The sequence below is a fragment of the Salvelinus fontinalis genome, chromosome 24, assembly GCF_029448725.1.
Source record: "Salvelinus fontinalis isolate EN_2023a chromosome 24, ASM2944872v1, whole genome shotgun sequence".
NCBI lineage: Eukaryota > Metazoa > Chordata > Actinopteri > Salmoniformes > Salmonidae > Salvelinus > Salvelinus fontinalis.
In genome coordinates this window covers 41,383,683-41,408,325 of record NC_074688.1, presented here as the reverse complement: position 1 = coordinate 41,408,325, position 24,643 = coordinate 41,383,683, and the positions used below count along the sequence as shown (strand labels likewise).

Genomic DNA, 24,643 nt, shown 5'->3' with positions numbered 1-24,643 from the left:
GAGAGAGAGAGAACAGAAGGCACACTATGACGTTGACCTTTGGAGTGAACTGGGCCCAGAGTCAGATCACACACTCTCATAGATCTCTCCCAGAACACTTGGGCCTCGAGGGGAGGTGTGTGGTGGGCTGGGTTCCACCTCCATTGTGATTCTACTCACCTGAGCAACCCTATACAGGTGAGACAGACCAGTAGGGACTGGACCTCTGGTTGGTAGAGCTGGGCTCAGGTCCATCTCTCCAATACTCTCTCAACTGGGCAACCCTATACAGGTGAGATCTGTCTCAATCCTCAAACAGACAGGGCGGCATTCTACAAGTGCAGATGGGACCTGTGTAGTCGGCTATAGGTAGGCTACCTTCAATTCCCCGTACTCTAACTACTCACCTGGCTAGGGGAGAAACCAGGTAGGTGTTGGTCTGAGAGGAAGGGCCTTTAGGACATCTGGACCCAGGGGTCTTGTCAGGGCTCCTCTCATCTCACAGGGTAAGTTTACCATGATGCCTACATAATGTATAATAACAATGACATCATCTCTATGTACTATAGCCCTCCAGGGGGTCTTTTTACTCTCTCCTTCAGGTGTCCCTAACTGAGCCCTCCCTCCCTCTCTCCTCCGGGAGACAACTCTACACCTGGGTATACATACCTACCTACCTCCAACACAACTGGCGAAGGCAAAGAGATGACTGAGCATGCAAGGTCTCTCTCCTCATGGACATAATATCCTTCTCTCTCCCACACACACACACACACACACACACAGGAGTGAGTATGTGATACGAGTGAGGGTTGAAATTTTAGGACAGTTCCAGGGACATCCTCAGTGGCCTCTTTCTCTTTCAGTGGGAAATCAAAATAAAACACTCGTCCTTATGTTTCACTGTCTAGTGTCTCTACAACATTCACCCTTCTGCTGTTTCATAAGAAAAATCCAATTTCAGATTAGTATAATAATGTATAATATAACAATGTATTTCTGACTGATAAAAAAAAATCCCTTTGATCGTAACTTAGCTTCTCACTTCAATGCAGTTCTTGTAAAATGTTCCACATGAGTGTGTCTGCTAAATGCCGAGTGGAGAACCTTTAAATAGAGAGCAGTCTACTGAGTACAACTGGGCTACCAGAGCCGTTGGCAGAGTTGAGGCCAGCAAAAACCCTAGTAGCGGTTAATAGCTGCTCTGTTGTTAAAACAGGGAAACTGTGAATACATTTTCCGCCCACAGGCTGTGGAATGGTCTGTAAATATACTGTAGGTTAATGCTATTAATGGTACATTAATGCTATCGACAGCAGAGTACATATTGAATGACAGTGAAGTGAACAGAATCCCCACTCCACACCAAAGTGAGCTGGAAGGGAGTTACCCTTGACAATGTGAGTGAAGCGCTATCCAATCCATTTGAAATGGTCCACATATTATTATTTCACTGTCCAACCAGGAATACAGTACATTTAAAACATGGAACAAGAACTGTGTGTGTAGCCGAACCTAAATGATATAACAAAGTATGTGGAAATTGAACATTGAACTATCGTAGAAAGTACAACTGTACAACCAAACATCAGATTGGTGGTTTCGTCATCTAAAGGCCAGGACCTACTTAGAGAAACTGTCTATAGAGGGAGTGACCTACGTGTTTAGAACGCTTGCCTAGTGACCCGTCTGACTTTGAGGTGGACAGTGAGGTTTCCAGAGGTGCAGAGCATGCCTCGGGACACTGAGGCTACCAAGTGTGTGTCCTACTATACAGCCATAAATCCTTTATCAAGAAACTCCTCTCGGCCAAACTCAAAATAACCACCTTAGGCCCCGGTACATATTTATGCTAGGCTACAGCCTAGCGTGGGGAATGATGTGTGCTAAACTCTGCTGATGAGTCTTGCATCCAAACAGACAAGTCCACCCACCCTCTCAATTAGAGGTCGACTGATGATTTATCAACACCAATACCGATTATTGGAGGTCCAAAAAAAGCCGATATATATATATATAATTTTTTAAAATTGCTATTTATTGTCAATCAGTGTTGCTTCCTAAGTGGACAGTTTGATTTCACAGAAGTGTGATTGACTTGATGTTACATTGTGTTGTTTAAGTATATATATATATATATATATATATATATATATATATATACACACTGCTCAGTAGAGCATATATATATATATATATATATATATATATATATATATATATATATATATATATATATATATATATATATATATATATATATATATATGTGTGTAACAGTATAACTTTAAACCGTCCCCTCGCCCCGACACGGGCGCGAACCAGGGACCTTCTGCACACATCAACAACAGTCACCCACGAAGCGTCGTTACCCATCGCTCCACAAAAGCCTTGCAGAGCAAGGGGCAACACTACATCTAGGTTTCAGAGCAAGTGACGTAACTGATTGAAACGCTACTAGCGCGCACCCGCTAACTAGCTAGCCATTTCACATCCGTTACACTCACCCCCCTTTCGACCTCCTCCTTTTCCGCAGCAACCAGTGATCCGGGTCAACAGCATCAATGTAACAGTATAACTTTAAACCGTCCCCTCGCCCCGATACAGGCGCGAACCAGGGAACTTCGGCACACAACAATGGTCGCCCACGAAGCATCGTTACACATCGCTCCAAAGGCCACAGGCCTTGCAGAGCAAGGGGCAACACTACATCTAGGTTTCAGAGCAAGTGACGTAACTGATTGAAACGCTACTAGCGCGTACCCGCTAACTAGCTAGCCATTTCACATCCGTTACATACACTGCTCAAAAAAATAAAGGGAACACTTAAACAACACAATGTAACTCCAAGTCAATCACACTTCTGTGAAATCAAACTGTCCACTTAGGAAGCAACACTGATTGACAATACATTTCACATGCTGTTGTGCAAATGGAATAGACAAAAGGTGTAAATTATAGGCAATTAGCAAGACACCCCCAATAAAGGAGTGGTTCTGCAGGTGGTGACCACAGACCACTTGCAGTCATCATCATGAATCATGTCGACAATATACTGGCAAATCCTTTTTAATCCTTGTCAATGAAGAGAAATAATGACGAGAAATTATAGATAAAACGTATCGGTGCTCATCGGCCATTGCACATAAACATCACGCAGCAAGTTGTAAATTCAACAATGAGTGGTTTGGAAGGAATCAGTGGCTAACTGCAAGCATTGCAAAGCAATCACTAGCCTGCTATTCAGTGGAGTGGTTGTGTGGTCCAAAATCTGGGATTAAGGGTCTCTTTTGCAAGTTTAAAAATGATAAACAATCAACATTGGCCACGTTTGTCAATGAAGCATGATTTGTGCCGCGCTCAAAACAACTTAACTCTGCGAAGTCTTGAACTCACTGAAGTCAAGTTAACTGGGAAATCAGGGGGGGGGGGGGGGAAACTAGCTCCGACCGGGAAAATACATTTTGAACGGTCATCCAGCTCAAAATTGTAAATCCAGAAGTAGGGCGTCTTTCTAGAGCTACGACCTGAAGATCCCTGACGTCATCATGATTCAACCTTGTTTTTTCCCCCAAGTTCTCAGTTGTCTTGAAAGCACCATAAATCCAGAGAATGCCAGACTTTGCAGAATTTGCCCACGAAGGACTGCTGCGCCACCTTCCTGTTCAAGTGAGCACAGCATAACAAGGCGAGTCCAAAAATGTCTTGTATGCTGCTGCATAAATTATGTAATTTCGCTCCCGAGTCTCACAGCAGTCTAAGGCACTGCATCTCAGTGCAATATGCATCACTACCGTCCCTGGTTCGAATCCAGGCTGTATCACATCTGGCTGTGATTGGGAGTCCCATAGGGCGGTGCACAATTGGCCCAGCGTCGTCCCGGTTTGGCCAGGGTAGGCCGTCATTGTAAATAAGAATTTGTTCTTAACTGAGTTGCCTAGTTAAATAAAGGTTAAATCTAAAAATGTTTACAAAAATATTCCAGGGAGATATGTATACTGTAGCTAAGAAACGAATAAGTGTATGTTGTATAGTAAGCTGTTAGTAGCCCATGTGCATCACCCTAATCATTTTGTCTATTTTCCCCTCTTAATTTCACCTACTGTTCTGACTTGGTGGTGCACATGTAGCCTATAACCGGTTTTAGAGAAATGTAATCATTGAATATTGTAAGAGCTTTCATTGTCTGCTTATATGCCCCCTTTATTTATCCTATGGTTCTGACTTGGAGTACAGGGAAAACACTAAGAACGTCCCATGTTCTGAATTCTGTCACTGTACATTTCAAAAGTGCTAAACAAAGTTATTGACTTGATTGAAATTTGATTCATTGAGTACATCCATCCTAGCCAGCTAATTAATGTCTTAATCGAAATTACAGATTGTCCCTTATCTGCTTGTCCCCTCATATGCCATAGTTTGTACAACTCAATTGTCATTAGAAACCACATTTGTTTAAGCAAGTCAGCCATATTTTTTTTAAAGGCAGTAAATGAGGCTGAAAGAACTATTTCGCTGCCAGACAAGGCTCCGCTGATAGCCAGGTGTAGCAATGGTATAGCAATGGTAAGATGTTGGGACAGCTTTATGTAGGCCCTAACATTTGGTGAGCACCGTGTGTCACCGTTATAGTGCAAATAATCTATTCATCAGTGTTGTTTGTTAGTGGTTTTGCTGGCATGCACAGTTTTTGTTTTGTTTGCTTCACCAAGATAAAACATTCTAAAATCGCCACTGTTCTCTCCTTATCTTTTAAAACGTCGGCTGGGGAAAACGTTTACCTTGAAGCTGCGCCGAGAGCGACTCTTGATGTTGCTGGTACTTGGCAGCCATCGCTTCAGTCCTCTTCAGCTGTTTATGCATCTCATACGATATCATCCCCCCGTAAATAATCCCGAAAACTACGGTGATTAGAAGGAGAGACTGGAAGATTCTCCGCTGCCTCCGAGAACACACTCCGTTCCCCATGGTTGAATAGCTCCTCTCCTCGCTGACTGCACAAGCAATCTCCCGGTCACTTCTGTGGAAAGTTCAGCTAAACTTTTTACTACTACCTCTCAAGCCCCTTATCACCTCAGTCGTCCCCAAACATTATTAGACAGAGGGAGCAGAAACACTTTGGAGTTGGGGGAAGTTTAGTGAAGATGTTGGACTCATTTTAGCCCACAACACGGTGTAGCCACATCCACGAAGGAATCCCAGTTTGTTGTTACTTCTCCTTGGATTTCTGCTTGACTACACTACACAAAGCAAACTCTCTCCGATATTTCATGAGAAGCAGACTTTGTCAATGTGGGTAATGTAGAAACAATGCTCTATTCCGAAACAAACCCAGATAGGATGTAACAGTGCAATGCGTTCAGACTTTGCCAAGCCCTGTAGCAGAAGTCAAAATCCCGATATTTCCGAGGCCTTACACCTTTAACTTTAGTTACGTGTCACCTAAGCAGCGAAGACACCACCCAACAGCAACTACTTTGGAAGTCATTCCCCAATGAAACCCAACTACCCGCCCTCCACGGAATTTACTTTTCTCATTGGTCACGTCAGGGTTCGGTCAAACACTTTTTGGAATGTGTGTGGGGGGATGTTGGAGGATTTGCGCACAGAGTTTCTAAACCCAGAGGCGCAACATCCATAAACTTCCGGGAACTCATGCAAAACAGACCAGGCCGGGATTTGGGGATTGATAAATCAATAAGATAAGTGAAAAAAATCTTACTTAACTATTTATTTTCTCGAAATCTAAAGCCACAACTTAGATTCGAGCCAACCTCTTACGTATTTGAACATTTTGGTACTCCAACCTCGTGAAAGTGACAAACTGAAACGTTTTAATATGAGTTTATATAGGAGTTGCCTTTGAGTTGACGGGCTGCACATGCGCAGTTCGGCGCGAGACGACCGTTAGACCCGCTACGGCACAATCATTTTTAATTTTATTTTTATTTCACATTTATTTAACCAGGTAAGCTAGTTGAGAACAAGTTCTCATTTACAACTACTACCTGGCCAAGATAAAGCAAAGCAGTGCGACACAAACAACAACACAGAGTTACACATGGAATAAACAAGCGTACAGTCATTAACACAATAGAAAAAAAGAGAAAGTCTATAGTGTGTGCAAATAGCGTGAGGAGGTAAGGCAATGAGTAGGCATTCACAGAAATTAAGGAACATGAGAAAAATATTTCTGCCTAGTGGCACTTTGATGCTAGAACAGCCCACATTTAGTTTTCCTTTGAAAACAAAACGAGTAATGAATAGAAAAATCAGACAACCCCCATAGTAGAATAGTTGATATATTTATCTTGTCGGCTTGTTGTGTGTTCTATGCGATATAAATCATTTTCGAGGCATATTTCAATGCCATTTCAATCCGAAATATGCATTCTGACAAGCCAGCCAATGCACAACAATTCTTGCAATCCTGAAAACAGCCGTTTTATTAAGGGCCTTTATTGAAGAGGGGGCTCCCAGCTTTCCATTCCTAATTTATTTATTTCTCAACGCCTAAATATACGCGAACTGCACCATTGTAAACCTGGATGTGTAGCAGTGGCTTGGTTAAGCTAGTTACTTCTCTGCAATTCATCATAAATTCACATGGGAGAGTGGGGATAAATCTGGGTCAATTTGGGGTAAAATGCCACCCTACCTCAAAATTATTTTTGGGGAGTGACTTAAAAGATTGTGATGAGACAGATGAGTTTTTTAGTTCAGAAAGAGTAGTGGCAACCAGGGAAAGTATTGGGAGGGAGGAATTGTGACAAATTGGTTTCTGTGAGACGTACAGATGGATTACCCCACGGGTTGCGGATTACCTCAAGTTACCCTAACAAGTTGGCCTACATTATATATGCATGGTCCAATGTTAAAATAGTTTTAACAAATAATTTTACCAATATGTTATTGGGCTCTTTTCTGGAGGTGGAATTTATATTTTAGCATCATTTTATTTTTAATTCATTTTGGAGTAGAATGTCAGTCAGAAAAGTCACCAGAACTGAGCTTCTCTGTCCTTCACCCCTCCCCCCCCCCAACCTTTTTGCACCCACCGCTACACATTCTTCCAGCGAAAACACTGCTCCCGATTAAATCAATTCGCTCCCTTGGTCCAAAGGTGTGGTTGCCCTCATCTTCTCGACCCAAACAACGCCACTCTCAACCCATCAACACCTCATAGCATTGGGACATACTGTATGATGTTGAATATTTTAATTACAAAATGCACATGATATGTTGCAGAGACTATGCATCCCATTTAACTTAACCACCAATTTATCAAAGGCTACTATAGAAGATAGAAGGTATAGGATGACTTAACCATATATTTATAGTTTGTAGATATAGTAATTTAAATATACTGTAATACATATTTGCTGAAACTGTGTGCCTGCCAAATATTACACAAAATACTAAATTGTGTGTGCTATCTTGCCTCTAAAGAAAAAAACGACACACATTTGATATATTACACTTTATTGAGATGTTTGTTTGTTACATAAACATCATATTGGAATGCTTAACTTGTGTACAATGAGCTACAAAGCTGAGATACTGGGACATATCTTCAATTAGACAAATATTGCAAGTAACATAGGCTAAAGCATAAAGAAAAGAAAATACCATGTTATCTTAAAAGAGCAATACAGTGTCATTATTCAGGTAAAAACATTTTCAGAAATGTTCCTTGTTCTTGAGACTGTAAATAAATAAATATCTCACTATTCCATTTTCTGATTTGGAAGATATCTATAGGAAACACTTTGAAGAAAGGCTTTGAGCAAACCAGAATTCAAACTTAATTTATCAAGAGAAAGGCAAAAAAAGTTACGTCTGATACAACCAATAATTACCTTTAAAATAATATAAAAATAAGAAACGAAATCTGCAACTATCTACAGGTTTATCACAGAGAAAATAGGTGTCATCATAATTTCTCTTCGTTCATGGATTTCCTGCCGTTTCATGGCCACAATCATTTGCTGGTCAGCCATATTGCAAAAGCCAATTTTTCCAAAGCCTAAACGTTTAGCTTTTTCAATACTTCACATAAAAGTAGTAATAATCCTTATTTTACACCCATTTATTGCTTCAAATTGTGGTTGGCTGAAAGTTTACATGGAAAGTTTTAAAGCCCAGCTATACTATCTCTACCAATAAATACTGTACTTTGTCACATCATGTTTAATCACATTTCACTCCTAAAACACAAGCACTCCTTTATATTTCCTTCCAACGCTTAACTAGTTTGGACTACAGGAAAAGGAGGGCCGAGCACGCCGTCATTCACATCGACAGGGCTGTAGTGGAGCGGGTTGAGAGCTTCAAGTTCCTTGGTGTCCACATCAGCAACAAACTATCATGGTCCAAACACACCAAGACAGTTGTGAAGAGGGCACGACAACTCTTATTCCCCCTCAGAAGACTGAAAAGATTTGGCATGGGTACTCAGATCCTCAAAAAGTTATACAGCTGCACCATTGAGAGCATCGTGACTGGTTGCATCACCGCCTGGTATAGCAACTGCTTGGCATCCGACCGCTAGGCGCTACAGAGGGTATTGCGTACGGCCCAGTCCATCACTTGGGCCAAGCTTCCTGCCATCCAGAACCCCCATACCAGGCGGTGTCAGAGGAAGGCCCTAAAAATTGTCAGACTCCAGCCACCCTAGTCATAGACTGTTCTCTCTGTTACTGCACGGCAAGCGGTACCGGAGCGCCAAGTCTAGGTCCAAAAGGCTTCTTAACAGCTCCTACCCCCAAGCCATAAGACTGCTGAACAGTTAATCAAATGCCTACCCAAACTATTTGCATTGACCCCCTTAGACCCCCTACCTGGTTAAATAAAGGTGAAATATCTATGCATAATTACTTTACCCCTACCTACATGTACACTACTGTTCAAAAGTTTGGGGTCACTTAGAAATGTCCTTGTTTTTGAAAAGCTAATTTTTTGTCCATTAAAATAACATCAAATAGATCAGAAATACAGTGTAGACATTGTTAGTGTTGTAAATTACTATTGTAGCTGGAAACGGGAGATGTTTTATGGACTATCTACATATGCGTATAGGAGGCCCATTATCAGCAACCATCACTCCTGTGTTCCAAATGGCACGTTGTGTTAGCTAATCCATGTTTATCATTTTAAAAGGCAATTTGATCATTAGAAAACCCTTTTGCAATTATGTTAGCACAGCTGTAAACTGTTGTTCTGATTAAAGAAGGACAGTTTTATTGCTTCTTTATACTTCTTTAGATTAGACAAATCTGTCGTTCTGCCCCTCAACAAGGCAGTTAACCCACTGTTCCTAGGCCGTCATTGAAAATAAGAATTTGTTCTAAACTGACTTGCCTAGTTAAATAAAGGTAAAAAAAATAGTTGAGTATCTGGAGCATCTGCATTTGTGGGTTCGATTACAGGCTCAAAATGGCTAGAAACAAATAACTTTCTTCTGAAACTCGTCAGTCTATTCTTGTTCTGAGAAATGAAGGCTATTCAATGCAAGAAATTGCCAAGAAACTGATGATGTGTGTACTACTCCCTTCACAGAACAGCAGAAACTGGCTCTAACCAGAATAGAAAGAGGAGTGGGAGGCCCCAGTGCACAACTGAGCAAGAAGACAAGTACATTTGAGTGTCTAGTTTGAGAAACAGACGCCTCACAAGTCATCAACTGGCAGCTTCATTAAAACACCAGTCTCAACGTCAACAGTGAAGAGGCGACTCCGGGGTACTGGTCTTATCTCGACTAACCCGTACCCCTGCACACTGACTTGGTGCCGGTACCCCCATATATAGCCTCGTTATTGTTATTTTATTGTGTTACTTTTTTAAACTTTAGTTTATTAAGCAAATATTTTCTTGGTTAAAGGCTCGTAAGTAAGCATTTCACGGTAAGGTGAACCTGTTGTATTCGGATTATGTGACAATTTTTTTGATTTGCTTTGATTTACATTTTCACCAGGCATGACTCCTATGTCACTGAGGGAGTTCTATTACACTGGCCTGGGTTGAACCGGGCAATGGCCTGTCACGTCATCGGGCGAAAGTGGGGAGGGAGGAGCGCACTTCTCAAATTAAACAGTAATCTGCAACGCTCAATCATGTTGTCAACAAGGCAGCTAGGTACATTGTCCAGAAACATACATCTATTTTCTATCAAATAAAATGTTTGAATTTTCAAACTAGTTTTTATTGGGAAGGCAGATAAAGGATTTTTATCAAAAGTAATCACTTTAGCATTTGAAAACACATAATCCTACTCATCACACATGCTTAATTACGTCACTTTTGTTTTGAGACGACTTCGCCATCGGCCAGAGCGGGGCACCTGGCTCACGCCCGGGAGGCAGCCCGGTTCAAACCAGACGGGGTAACCCGGGTCAGATAAACAAACCCCATCACTGAAAGACGAGGTAGAGAAATCTGTGGTGTCAATCAACCAATCACATCCATGACAGACTAATAAAGTGCTGTGACCATCGGTAATTAGAAAGCTCTATTCACTCATCATGACTCCATGTTACCAAGTTATGGCACATCAACTTATAAAACAGTTCCCACACAACCTTGATCCTCTGCTTTCTGAACATGTGACTGCAGACATAGAAGACTAGGGTGTATTCATTAGTTGCATACAGTTGAAAACATTTAGCAATGAAAACAAGTTTCTATTGGACAAATTCAGTTAGGTCCGTCCCCGTTTTGGTTCCTAGTGAATACCCCCCTGGACACAACTCCACAATAAGGGGTGAGAACTCAATGCTCAAGGCTGTGACTGAATACTGCCAAAAAGCCTCCCTCCTCCTTCCATTCTTTGTGGCCACTGAAAGGTAACATACCTGGGCCATAACGTAAGGAAAGGAGGATGTTTATCTAAAGGTTAGATTTCAGCCAAAGAACTGTCTGTTTTAAAAGCAGCCGTGTGAAGACGTCAAACAGCCCTCAGACCTCCACTGCAGCAACACATAAATAGATGTAGATACAAGACACAGGATATCAGGCTTAACCCACTGCACATTCACAATCTAAACACTGTGTAACACTCCAAGCAATTTAACAACTAGAGCTTAAATAGTGATTCAATTACAATGGAATCTGCTCCTACAACAAACCAAGGTAAACTATAACAAATTCACCACAAGTGTAAAATAGATGACTGTTGGTGCAGCCCACTACTTTGTGGCACAGTCAATGTGATACATTACCATTGGTGCAATGTATGATCTTTTTAAACCTACATACAGGAACAATCACTGTTATGATTCCTTCCTGTACTGTTTACCTAGATGACAATGTTGTGTGAATAGTTCAGAGTGTATTGCATATCTTATCCTGGAAAACACAAGAGCTCTAACCATTGACAAACATAGACTAGAGGAATGTGACACTGAGACACACCCTATAGGCCTTTAGTGTAATAAGAAAAAGGGAATAGATCATATGAGCGCCCTTACAAAGAAATAGAGAATGGTTCTACTGAGATTACATTCCTCAAACAAAACGCCCCCTTTAATTCACCTGGACTTAAATGGAGGGAACATTGGTGTACTATCACATTTGTTGGATTATTCTAGGTCTCCACTCAGCATTATGGAGACGATTTCTGGAAATCTCTTACTGTTCTCACTCTAGAACTTCAATCATGTGTTCTCACTCTAGAACTTCAATCATGTATTCTCACTAAGGGAAACTTCAATCACGTATTCTCACTCTAGAACTTCAATCAATGTATTCTCACTCTAGAACTTCAATCAATGTATTCTCACTCTAGAACTTCAGTAATGTAATCTCACTCTAGAACTTCAATCATGTAATCTCACTAAGGGAAACTTTAATCACGTATTCTCACTCTAGAACTTCAATCATGTATTCTCACTCTAGAACTTCAATCATGTAATCTCACTCTAGAACTTCAATCATGTATTCTCACTCTAGAACTTCAATCATGTATTCTCACTCTAGAACTTCAATCATGTAATCTCACTCTAGAACTTCAATCATGTATTCTCACTCTAGAACTTTAATAATGTATTCTCACTGAGGGAAACTTCAATCACGTATTCTCACTCTAGAACTTCAATCATGTATTCTCACTCTAGAACTTCAATCATGTATTCTCACTCTAGAACTTCAATCATGTATTCTCACTCTAGAACTTCAATCATGTATTCTCACTCTAGAACTTCAGTAATGTTCTCACTCTAGAACTTCAGTAATGTTCTCACTCTAGAACTTCAGTAATGTTCTCACTCTAGAACTTCCATCATGTATTCTCACTCTAGAACTTCCATCATGTATTCTCACTCTAGAACTTCAATCATGTATTCTCACTCTAGAACTTCAATCATGTATTCTCACTCTAGAACTTCAATCATGTATTCTCACTCTAGAACTTTAAGCATGTGTTCTAACGATACACCTTTATTCATGTGTTTTCTAGAACGTGGACAGCTCCTCCTCTTCACAGAGCAGAGGTTCTACTTCAGGAACGTTCATCTTCTTGCTGGTTTTATCGGAGCGGTTCTTCCTATAGATGATGAACTGGGCGGTGACCTGGGAGAGTTAAGGCTCATTCACAAACACACCACAACAAGTGAACAATATTCCAGAGACAAAAATAACACTTTTACTTCTTTATCCTTTTAGTGAAATGATGATCTTGGAGAAAAAGAAAAAAGATACAAAGAAGTCTAGGAGGAGGACTCCCAGGCTGCCGATGAGCCAGGCCAGATGTTTGAGAATGAAGGTCTGTTTGGAGCCGGCCAGAGCCGGTAGAACCACAATGACACTGAGCCCGTAGGTCCCGTTGCCCATCATGGCCAGGGCAAACAGCATGTACGACGTGCCCTCTGTAGACTGACGCTTAAACTGGAGACAGACAAGGAGATGTTACCGTCTAGACCTCAAAACCAACAGAGAAAAGTGAAGAGTTTAGGCTTAGAGTCTTCAAAACATGTTATGTAGTTAATAATTTAACCCCATTCTATTATTTCTTCAGTTCCAAAATAATATTAATTCCGAACATACTTTCACAATGTTTGACAATGTGTTAGTATAATTTGTAAGTAAGTCATGCATGCTCACAAAGACACTCAATACATAAAAATGTGTGTGTGTGTACTGTGCTCTCCCCCTTAGGCCATCCCTAGGAACTATTATCACATTGGGAGTGACAGTGAGTTCTCTGCAGGAGCCACCAGTCCAGATGCTGTGACATCACTCAGTACAAAACACCAGTCTCTCACGCCTGTTTCTCATTTCAAAAAATCAAACAGCAGCATTCCTTTTTCTCTTCTGGCCCCAAATACATTGAGCCTTCGTTTATCACCCCTTCCTTCCCCTCTCGTCACTCCTCATGTCCCCTAACCCTGCCATCCTGTCACTTCTTACCTCCATAATCACACCCATAGACTGTCACTTACATTTTTGTAGAGCTGTGGAAAACGAGAGGAGAGGTAGAATATGGAGGCCGCGTATCCACAGGCATAACCAGAGATCTCCACGCTGTTAGAGGCACTCTGAAGAGAGAGGCAGAGAGAGAGAGATATAGAGGATGAGATAAAACTCACATTGGGTGATATCGCCTTCTCACTCACACACACACACACACACACGCACGCACGCAGACGCACACGCACACACGTCACCTCGGTGTTGGCAGAGGTGTTGTTGTCAGTGATGAACTTGAGGAGAACCAGGAGGGCCACAGTGGAAGCCCCACACCACAGGAAACACAACCACTTCAACATGGGGCGCTCTGGGAGAGAGACACACACAGACGCACCCACAGTGTTGCTGGTTTTGTAGAGGTGACCGATTTCAGACACACCTTTTTTCCTGCAACCTGTACTGGAACAGTGTTATATAACTACCAACGTTAGCCTGCAACCTGTACTGGAACTGTGTTATATAACTACCAACGTTAGCCTGCAACCTGTACTGGAACTGTGTTATATAACTACCAACGTTAGCCTGCAACCTGTACTGGAACTGTGTTATATAACTACCAACGTTAGCCTGCAACCTGTACTGGAACTGTGGTATATAACTACCAACGTTAGCCTGCAACCTGTACTGGAACTGTGTTATATAACTACCAACGTTAGCCTGCAACCTGTACTGGAACTGTGTTATATAACTACCAACGTTAGCCTGCAACCTGTACTGGAACTGTGGTATATAACTACCAACGTTAGCCTGCAACCTGTACTGGAACTGTGGTATATAACTACCAACGTTAGCCTGCAACCTGTACTGGAACTGTGTTATATAACTACCAACGTTAGCCTGGAACCTGTACTGGAACTGTGTTATATAACTACCAACGTTAGCCTGCAACCTGTACTGGAACTGTGGTATATAACTACCAACGTTAGCCTGCAACCTGTACTGGAACTGTGGTATATAACTACCAACGTTAGCCTGGAACCTGTACTGGAACTGTGGTATATAACTACCAACGTTAGCCTGCAACCTGTACTGGAACTGTGTTATATAACTACCAACGTTAGCCTGCAACCTGTACTGGAACTGTGTTATATAACTACCAACGTTAGCCTGCAACCTGTACTGGAACTGTGTTATATAACTACCAACGTTAGCCTGCAACCTGTACTGGAACTGTGGTATATAACTACCAACGTTAGCCTGCAACCTGTACTGGAACAGTGTTATATAACTACCAACGTTAGCCTGGAACCTGTACTGGAACTGTGGTATATAACTACCAACGTTAGCCTGCAACCTGTACTGGAACTGTGTTATATAACTACCAACGTTAGCCTGCAACCTGTACTGGAACTGTGGTATATAACTACCAACGTTAGCCTGCAACCTGTACTGGAACAGTGTTATATAACTACCAACGTTAGCCTGGAACCTGTACTGGAACTGTGGTATATAACTACCAACGTTAGCCTGGAACCTGTACTGGAACTGTGGTATATAACTACCAACGTTAGCCTGCAACCTGTACTGGAACTGTGTTATATAACTACCAACGTTAGCCTGCAACCTGTACCGGAACTGTGTTGTTAGCCGATGCTGCTACCAACAGTACATGCAGAGAAACTGCTTGCGTGCTCACCGCTGTGAGAGGATTTAAAAGGAGGAGTGTGCTCTTGTTCACTTAGTTGAAAAATCCTTGTAATGACAGAGACATAGAAGCCCAGCAGCTGTCAGCTGTCTGACAGTCTCAAATGGAAGGCGCTATTGAACGTTTTCAACCCTGCTGGAGCTGTGTGTATTTAGCTCTATTCAAGGACAATGTGGACTGCCCGGACTTTTAACTGTTTGTTTGCAGAGGACTACAGGGGCGAAGTGGCTATTCTTAGCAAACAAGTAGTGAATTTACACACGCCACTGGGGAGTCCTACACAAGCTACTGGGGAGTCCTACACAAGCTACTGGGGAGTCCTACACCTGCTACTGGGGAATCCTACACCTGCTACTGGGGAGTCCTACACAAGCTACTGGGGAGTCCTACACCTGCTACTGGGGAGTCCTACACCTGCTACTGGGGAGTCCTACACCTGCTACTGGGGAGTCCTACACCTGCTACTGGGGAATCCTACACCTGCTACTGGGGAGTCCTACACCTGCTACTGGGGAGTCCTACACCTGCTACTGGGGAGTCCTACACCTGCTACTGGGGAGTCCTACACCAGCTACTGGGGAGTCCTACACCAGCTACTGGGGAGTCCTACACCAGCTACTGGGGAATCCTACACCTGCTACTGGGGAGTCCTACACCTGCTACTGGGGAGTCCTACACCTGCTACTGGGGAGTCCCACACCTGCTACTGGGGAATCCTACACCTGCTACTGTAGAGTCCTACACCTGCTACTGGGGAATCCTACACCAGCTACTGGAGAGTCCTACACCTGCTACTGGGGAGTCCTACACCTACTACTGGGGAGTCCTACACCAGCTACTGGGGAATCCTACACCTGCTACTGGAGAGTCCTACACCTGCTACTGGAGAGTCCTACAGCCGCCTACTTTTTCCTTTCTCTTCTACTCCAGTAGCCGGACGCCACTCTGGCCTGGTGGAAGTGTCTCCGCCCTGATGTCTCTCCACAGCCAACTGGCCTTTTCTCAGCAGGGATCCCTCACCGAAGGGGTCTGCCTCTTCCCTGGAAAATGGAGTCAGTAAGCTGCTTCTGGATGACTTGGTGGATGTTCCTGTTCTTGATCTTATCAACCAGCCATGGCGATACGTCACTCGCTGTGGAAGTCAAAAGCAGCGGCATCTGGCAATGGGGGCCTCCTTGGTGATGAGAAGCCCGGACTGGACACAGACTTCAAATAGTTTCTTCGCCCTGGATCCAGAAGTTCCGGCGCCTTCATCCCTGGGGGCTTCTGCTTCAAGATCGGATCAGAAGGTACCTGCGCCTTTGCCCTCTGTTCCGTCTCCCTCTCCTGTGGTTTCTAACTCGGTTTCAGATCTTCAGAGCTCTCTCTCATCAGACCGTGAGGGTGTCTGAGACTCCAGCCCTCCATCAGCCATGATTGATTCTACAGCTGGGTAGGTCCATCATGGCCTCACCAACCGCCCATCAATCCTCGGGGGGTCTGCGAGGCCGCTCGAGGCGAAAGAACGGCCACACCTCCTCAGCCTATGCACCAGCTGTCGTCATCAGCAGCTCTATGGTAAGAAACATCTCGGTTATCAGGGCAAAATCCTTGTGCTACCCTAGAGCACGAGCACAGGACATTAGAACACTGCTGCCCACCATTCTATAACAAATGCCGGGGCCTGACACTGTGGTAGTCCATGTGGGGTCAAATGACATTAGGAGGGCTAACCGGGAATGCTGAAAATGTATTTTAAAATAACTGATTCTAGCTCTGAAAGTTTTCAAAAAGCGGCCAATTATTTCAGGCCCGGTACCATCGTTGGGTCACAGCTGTGAGAGATTCAGCAGGCTACTGGCATTACACATCTGGCTAAAAGACTAGTGTAGCTCTGTTGGCATAACTTATATAGATAGATAAGATGCTCTACAAGAATAACAGAGTCCATCCAAATAATCTTGGCTCCTGGACTCTGTCCACGCATTTCAAGGCTGCGTTGAGAAAATGACTTATCAATGACCCAAGCCCTGCTCAGATAATCACTATCATTGTGTCACTGAGTTGTCGTAGTGCTGTAGAACAAAATGTACAATGTCCCAGGAGCGTTGGAAATCATAGTGTATGTAACCTAATTTATTTCCCTCCAAGTCCACTGAATGCCTCTGTCAATCCTATAGCTATTGTATGCAGTAATCATATGTCTCTGAACTAGAGTTATACTGTTAGCACTGAGGCGGTGTGTCCTAGTAGGAAGTCCACTGTGTGCAGCTCATCCTGTACTATCAGCTCCAACATACTGTAAATATCACTGGCATGTCAACTTCTGATAAGCCGCTCAGTAAAACAATCAATCATCTCAGAAAGGTGCTAGAAAATAGCTCACATTAACGTATAAGTATTTGGACACCCCTTCAAATGAGTGGATTTGGCTATTTCAGCCACACCCGTTGCTGACAGGTGTATAACATCGAGCACACCGCCATGCAATTGGCAGTAGAATGGCCCATACTGAAGAGCTCAGTGACTTTCAACGTGGCACAGTCATAGGATGCCACTAGTCCAACAAGTCAGTTTGTCAAATGTCTGCCCTGCTAGAGCTGCCCCAGTCAACTGTAAGTTCTGTTGTTGTGAAGTGGAAACATCCAGGAGCAACAACGGCTCAGCCGTGAAGTGGTAGGCCACACAAGCTCACAGAATGTGCATAGCGCATAAAATTGTCTGTCTTCGGTTGCAACGCTCACTACTGAGTTCCAAACTGCCTCTGGAAGCAACATAAGTACAAGAACTGTTCATCGGGAGCTTCATGAAATGGGTTTCCATGGCCGAGCAGCCACACACAAGCCTTAGATCACCATGCGCAATGCCAAGCATCGTCTAGAGTGGTGTTAAGCCCGCCCCCATTGGACTCTGGAGCAGTGGAAACGCGTTCTCTGGAGTGATGACTGACGGACGAATCTGGGTTTGGCGGATGCCAGGACAACGCTACCTGCCTGAATGTATAGTGCCAACTGTAAAGTTTGGTGGAGGAGGAATAATGGTCTGGAGTTGTTTTTTATGGTTCGGGCCCCTTAGCTCCAGTGAAGGGAAATCTTAAGGCTACAGCATACATTCAGTTTGACATTCTAGACGATTCTGTGCTTCCAACTTTGTGGCAACAGCGCTTGACTGGCCTGCACAAAGCCCTGACCTCAACCGCATCAAACACCTTTGGGATGAATTGGAACGCCGAATGTGAGCCAGGCCTAATCGCCCAACATCAGTACCTGACCTCACTAATACGCGTGGCTGAATGGAAGCAAGTTCCTGCAGCAATGTTCCAACATCTAGTGGAAAGCCATCCCAGAGGAGTGGAGGCTGTTATAGCAGCAAAGGGGGAACCAACTCCATATTAAAACCCATAATTTTCAAATGAGATGTTTGATGAACAGGTGTCCACATACTTTGGTCATGTAGTATATATAGCCCAGGAAACAAATCAAATCAAATTTAATTTGTCACATGCGCCGAATACAACAGGTGTAGACCTTACAGTGAAATGCTTACATACAAGCTCTTAACCAACAATCTAATTTTAAGAAATTTTTTCAAGATAAAAATAAAATATAACAAATAATTAAGGAGTAACAATAAGGAACAAGTTTCATGAAATCGATAACTTGCAGGTAACTGTTGACACTCATATATACTGACCATCTCTGAAACTCACTTAGATAATACCTTTGATGATACAGTGGTAGCAATAAATGGTTATAACATCTACAGAAAATACAGAAATGCCAACGGGGGTGGTGTTGCAGTCTATATTCAGAGCCACATTCTAGTAAAGCTTAGAGAGGATCTCATATCAAGTAATGTTGAAGTAATATGGCTACAGGTTCATCTGCCTCACCTAAACCCCATTATTGTAGGAAGCTGCTATAGACCACCAAGTGTTAACAGTCAGTATTCGTTATAAGTCAACCTACCAGCGTGTTTACGAACAGCACAGCAATGAAATCCACATGTATTGATTACATCTTTACCAATGCTGCAGAAAACTGCTGTAAAGCAGTTTCCAAATCCATCTGATGTAGTGATCACAATATGGTAGCCATAGCTAGGAAAACCAAAGATCCAAGGGCTGGACCAAATATTGCATATAAGAGGTCCTACAAGAGGTTTTGCAGTAATTCCTATGTTGATGATGTAAATAATATTTGCTGGTCTGTGGTGTGTAATGAGGAGCAACCAGACGCTGCACTTGATTCATTTAAGAAATTGCTTACACCAGTTACAAATAAGCATGCACTATAAAAACGGTTAAATCCCAAAGGATTGATGAGGAATTGAAAAATGTTATGGTTGAGGGGGATGAGGAAAAAGGAATGACAAATAAGTCTGACTGCATAACCGATTGACAAAACTACTGCAAATGTAGAAATCATGTGACTAAACAGAACAAAAATAAGAAAAAGCTATACCATTAAACAAAAATAAATGATATAAAGAAGTATAGTAAAAAACTTTGGAGCACCATAAATAAAAATGTTGTGCAAAAGGTGAAAAGCTCCATCATTCATTGATTCAGATGTCTCATTCACCGTAAAACCCACTAATATTGCCAACTACTTTAATATTTTTTTTTAATTGGCAAGATTAGCAAATGAAGGCATGACATGCCAGCAACGAATGCTGAATCTACACATCCAAGTATAACTGACCAAGTTATGAAAGACAAGCATTGTAATTTTGATTTATGTAAAGTGAATGTGGAAAAGGTGAAAAAAATTGTTGTATATCAACAATGACAAGCCACCCGCGTCGGACAACTTGGATGGAAAATGACTGAGGATGATAGAGGACAAAATTGCCTCAAAATTGCCTCTACTCCTATTTGCCAGCTCTTCAATCTAAGCTTACAGTAAAGTGTGTGCCCTCAGGCCTGGAGGGAAGCAAAAGTCACTCTGCTACCCAAGAATAGTAAAGCACCCTTTACTGGCTTAAATAGCCGACCAATCAGCCCGTTACCAACCCATAGTAAACTTTTGGAAAAAATGGTGTTTGACTGAATACAATGTTATTTTACAGTAAATAAATTAACAACAGACTTTCGGCATGCTTATAATGAAGGGTATTCAACATGCCCGGTACTTAAACATATGACGGATGATTGGCTGAGATTGATATTACAAATATTTTGGGAGCTGTTTTGTTAGTCTTCAGTGCAGCTTTTGACATTTTCAATCATAGTATGCTGCTGGAAAAATGTAGGATGTAATGGCTTTACAACCCCTACTATATTGTGAATTGAGAGTTACCTGTCTAACAGAACACAGAGGGTTTTCTTTAATGGTAGCCTTTCCAACATAATCCAGGTAGAATCAGGCATTCCCCAGGGCAGCTGTTTAGGCCCCTTACTTTTTTCAATCTTTACTAATGACATGGCTCTGAGTAAAGCCTGTGTATCTATGTATGCGGATGAGTCAACACTATACACGTCAGATACTACAGTGAGTGAAATCACTGCACCACTTAACAAAGAGTTGCAATCAGGTTCAGAATGGGTGCCAAGAAATAAGTTAGTCCTAAATATTTCAAAAACTAAAATAATTGTATTTGGGACAAATCACTCACTAAACCCTAAGCCTCAAATGAATCTTGTAATGAATAATGTGGAAATGGTGAAAGTTGAGGTAACTAAACTGCTTGGAGTAACCCTGGATTGTAAATTGTTATGGTTAAAACATATTGATGCAACATTAGCTAAGTAAGTATGGGGAGAGATCTGTCCATAATAAAGCACTGCTCTGCCTTCTTAACAACAATATCAACAAGTCAGGTCCTACAGGCCATAGTTTTGTTGCAATAAAGAGGGACTTGGTAAAATTACAACTGGCCCAGAACAAGGCAGCATGGCTGGCCCTTAAATGTACACAGAGCTAACATTAATAACATGCATGTCAATCTCTCATGGCTCAAAGTGGAGGAGAGATTGACTTCATCACTACTTATTGACATGTTCAATAGAGCGAGCTGTCTGTTTAAACTACTAGCACACTCGGACACCCATGCATACCCCACAAGACATGCCACCAGAGGTCTCATCACAGTCTCCAAGTCCAGAACGGACTATGGGAGGCGGACAGTACTACATAGAGCCATGACTACATGGAACTCTATTCCACATCAAGTAACTCACGCAGCACACACTCCTCTCCCCTGTAACTATTACCCAGGTCATTGCTGTAAATGAGAATGTGTACTCAGTCAACTTACCTGGTAAAAAAAGGTTTAATAAAACATTTTTAAAAAGCAGTAAAATATTTTTTTTAAACGATAAAAATACACCTTATGGAAAAGTGAGGACTGTGAAGAGTCACACACGCAGGTACAAACACACATAACATACACAGTATTCACACACTATACACTGGATTGTAAGTAATCCAATATGTCTTCCTTTTGTGTTCCAGCCCTCGGCTGCAAACTGGACTAACAAAGGGAGCTTTACAAGGTGAGAATTTGTCAGTCATCAACTTTTAGTGGGAACTCTTTTACTTGAAAACACACACACACACACACACACACACACACACACACACACACACACACACACACACACACACACACACACACACACACACACACACACACAAAGGCATGGATAACTTGGCATAGCTGTTAGCATTGTCAATAAGGTATGCATGTAACACATAATGTGAGTACACAGACTGCACCCTCAGAATTACACTTACAATGGAAGTATGAACCTATAGCACATTATCTACAATGCTGATTCTCACACAACCATGGTATTGTGTTTCCATACTGGGCGGACAGTGTCATATCAGGATCCCACTGGCCTTACTTTTACATGAGTTGTTCTTTATCTTGTAGTAGAGGAACTGGGAGATGAGCAGGAGATCAGTGAAGATGTAGAACACTACTGTCACAATCTGAGAGAAAGAGAGAAAGAGAGCGAACAATCAAATATGATTGACAGTGGCACCCTCTGCTGGTAAGCATAGGCAATGGTCAGGGAAAAGTTAAAAGGAAAACGTGCCCTTGTGATAGAATGTAAATGCAGAGACACCAACTTCAATGCAGCAGCTATACAATGCAGCAGGGCATGTCTGGGCAGACAGTGATATGGCAATCAAAACAATAACTCCCTTATGCCTCTGCCCAAATTGTGCCTTTTGTTAGATACCTGGATGGGCAGCTGACTGGTCAGGACGCAGCCTATTAGACTGCTGAGGTCCCCACTGAAGAGGAAGAGCAAAAAGCCAAAAGACATGGCCTCCTCCACTTTACCATTGCGATAAGCCTCATAGACTTGTCTGGGGGGGGGAGAGACAACAAGAGATTAAATGGAGGCAGAGAAGGGGAACGAAAAGGAGAGAATGATGTGGCATGTAAACAGATACTTGGATTAGAGGTCTCAAACTGGTTTTGTAGAGCCACACAGACTCTCTCTCATTGCAATGGTAATACATCGATAATGGGCTAATTCATCTGTCATGAGTATTATCATAACAACGAATGTCAGAGAAACGTTGATCACAACATCTGTGATAAATTATTTGAATTAGTATTAAAAAGACAATCTACTTTTTCCTTATATAACGCCTTCCTACTGCAGTAGTGGACAATTTACGGTAGAGTAGACAGCAAGAAACAGATAATTGAAATTTACGGTAGAGTAGACAGCAAGAAACAGAGCATTGAAACTTACGGTAGAGTAGACAGCAAGAAACAGAGCATTGAAACTTACGGTAGAGTAGACAGCAAGAAACAGAGCATTGAGATCAGCCCGATGACTACACTCCAGTATTCCCACACATTATCCACGCATTGCTCGAACAGATAGAGGATCCAGGGTGTCCCGTTAGAGCACAGTGGCCGACCCAGCACCGGGGAAGTCAGGTTAGCGGCCACGTTTGCAGTCCTCCCCGGGAAGCGGGCGTGGGCCATGGGGTCGTCCCACTTTCAGTCCCTCTGCCTCCGTGGAAGAATCCGAGCGCGATGATGTGGAAGTTTTCGTTTGTTGACACAAAACGCCCTCGAGCCCACCATCGGATGCACCACACCTAGGCTACAGGCGTGTGGCGCTTTCCGAAGTAGATATAGTTTGATCAATCTGCAAGGCAATATACATGACTATGGATAGAATTACGAATTGGCAGTGGAGATTAGGAGGAGTGGTGTCGGGTGGAGTAAGAAATTAAATGCATTGTTACTGCGCTTTTGGTTTCAGCAACAAAATGCAACTCTGATACAATGTTGATACTTTTTATATATAAGACAATTTTTGCATATTGGTCATAACTTTTTGTTGCGGTTGCGTATGCCTACAATGTTGCAATTTGATAGACCAGAAGGCAATCAATCAATCGCTTCTCATCAAATTAATGTCGGTCTGTTGGTCTGTCGGCCTCATAATAAGACAGACAATGGGGATGGATGACAAATCCATAACAGCGACAGTCACAGACCAACCAACGTTGTCAACGAAGCAAATGCAGCTCATCTCTCACCTGGTGTGTTGCTTTCTCGACCTTCGTGTTACTGTGCGACGGCTCTCCATCTCAACACGGCTGTCGTGATGATTTGATTGAGCGATATATTCCGCTTGTCTATTTAATTTCCTATTAATTTTATTGTATTGTAATATATCATGCATGTTGCCTATTCCTGTCCTCCGGAATGGCATCAAATTCCATTATTTCACTTCCGCATTTTCTGGCAAAAAACACAGAACTGAGAACCACAAGAATAAGGACTTAGCACCATCTGCTGGGTGTTATACAGTGGTGTGATAAGCACCCTACAGAGAGCCAACGTCCAGCCCATCACTAATTGAGTTGAAGTCTTTTCATTATCATTAACTTGGATACATTTAGAGTAGCCTACAACCTATTATAGTTTGGAGAACGTTATTTGTCATTTTACATCTTTTGTTGGTTTGTCTAGTAGGAGGAGCTATGGCCAGGCTACATAACGGCTGTGACGGCAGACCAGACCAGAACATGGAAAACCTTCGATGTTGGAAGCATACCTTTTTAGGGCCCAAGTGGGCTTAGCCTAAAAACCTAGTTTAAGCCTCGTGTTTTTTCAAGTTTGTAATTTTTATGTTTTGTTTGGTCCTCCTATGTAAATCATTTCCATGGGGACCTGGAACTCCACGCTCTTTATAAACTCCAAAACTGTACCGCAGCCTCTGTTCACCTATACTTAACCCTCACTGCTGGGACAACCTTTGACCTTCATGACCTTTTGGCTCTAAATTTACAATATGGATGATGAACGTCTCTAGGAGGCTATAGGCTATATGCATGTCATTATAGTCAATAGGCTATATGCATGTCATTATAGTCAATAGGCTATATGCATGCCATTAATTCTTTCCTTTCCTCGCTCCTGTTCATTGTTTAGACAGTCCAACCTCAATAGTTGCTTTGCTCTTGTCCACCTCTAGTCCACCAGATTCCTTTAAAAAAACATTTTTCTCCCCAATTTCATGGTATCCAATTGGTAGTACAGTTTTGTCTCATCGCTGCAACTCCGTACCGACTCGGGAGAGGCGAAGGTCGAGAG

General features: G+C 42.5%; 2 protein-coding genes across 7 annotated transcripts in view; both read right to left on the bottom strand.

The window, feature by feature from the left end:
* LOC129822449 (Golgi integral membrane protein 4-like) overlaps positions 1-5,457 on the bottom strand; it is a 31,798-nt gene extending 26,341 nt beyond the window's left edge. For all 6 annotated transcript variants that reach the window (XM_055880734.1, XM_055880737.1, XM_055880738.1 and 3 more), the window contains exon 1: positions 4,761-5,457. In XM_055880734.1, coding sequence (XP_055736709.1) covers positions 4,761-4,947 — 187 coding nt within the window. In that variant the 5' untranslated portion in view covers positions 4,948-5,457. The remainder of the gene's footprint in view (positions 1-4,760) is intronic.
* A 1,987-nt stretch (positions 5,458-7,444) lies between these two features.
* LOC129822448 (lysosomal amino acid transporter 1 homolog) lies at positions 7,445-23,799 on the bottom strand. The gene is made up of 8 exons (XM_055880733.1): positions 23,584-23,799; positions 22,821-23,186; positions 22,257-22,386; positions 21,915-22,002; positions 13,638-13,747; positions 13,413-13,508; positions 12,673-12,858; positions 7,445-12,543 (listed from the first exon to the last, which is right to left on the bottom strand). The coding sequence occupies exons 2-8, from the start codon at positions 23,018-23,020 to the stop codon at positions 12,427-12,429; spliced, it is 927 nt and encodes a 308-aa protein (XP_055736708.1). The 5' UTR covers positions 23,021-23,186; positions 23,584-23,799; the 3' UTR covers positions 7,445-12,426.
* Between the last annotated feature and the right edge of the window lie 844 nt (positions 23,800-24,643).

Coding starts and splice junctions, on each gene's coding strand:
- LOC129822448 (XM_055880733.1), bottom strand. CDS start 23,020: ATGGCCCACGCCCGCTTCCCGGGGAGGACTGCAAACGTGGCCGCTAAC. Junction 12,859..13,412: donor TTCCACAGCTCTACAAAAAT/GTAAGTGACAGT, acceptor GTCTGTCTCCAG/TTTAAGCGTCAGTCTACAGA. Junction 12,544..12,672: donor TCCTCCTCCTAGACTTCTTT/GTATCTTTTTTC, acceptor TAACTCTCCCAG/GTCACCGCCCAGTTCATCAT.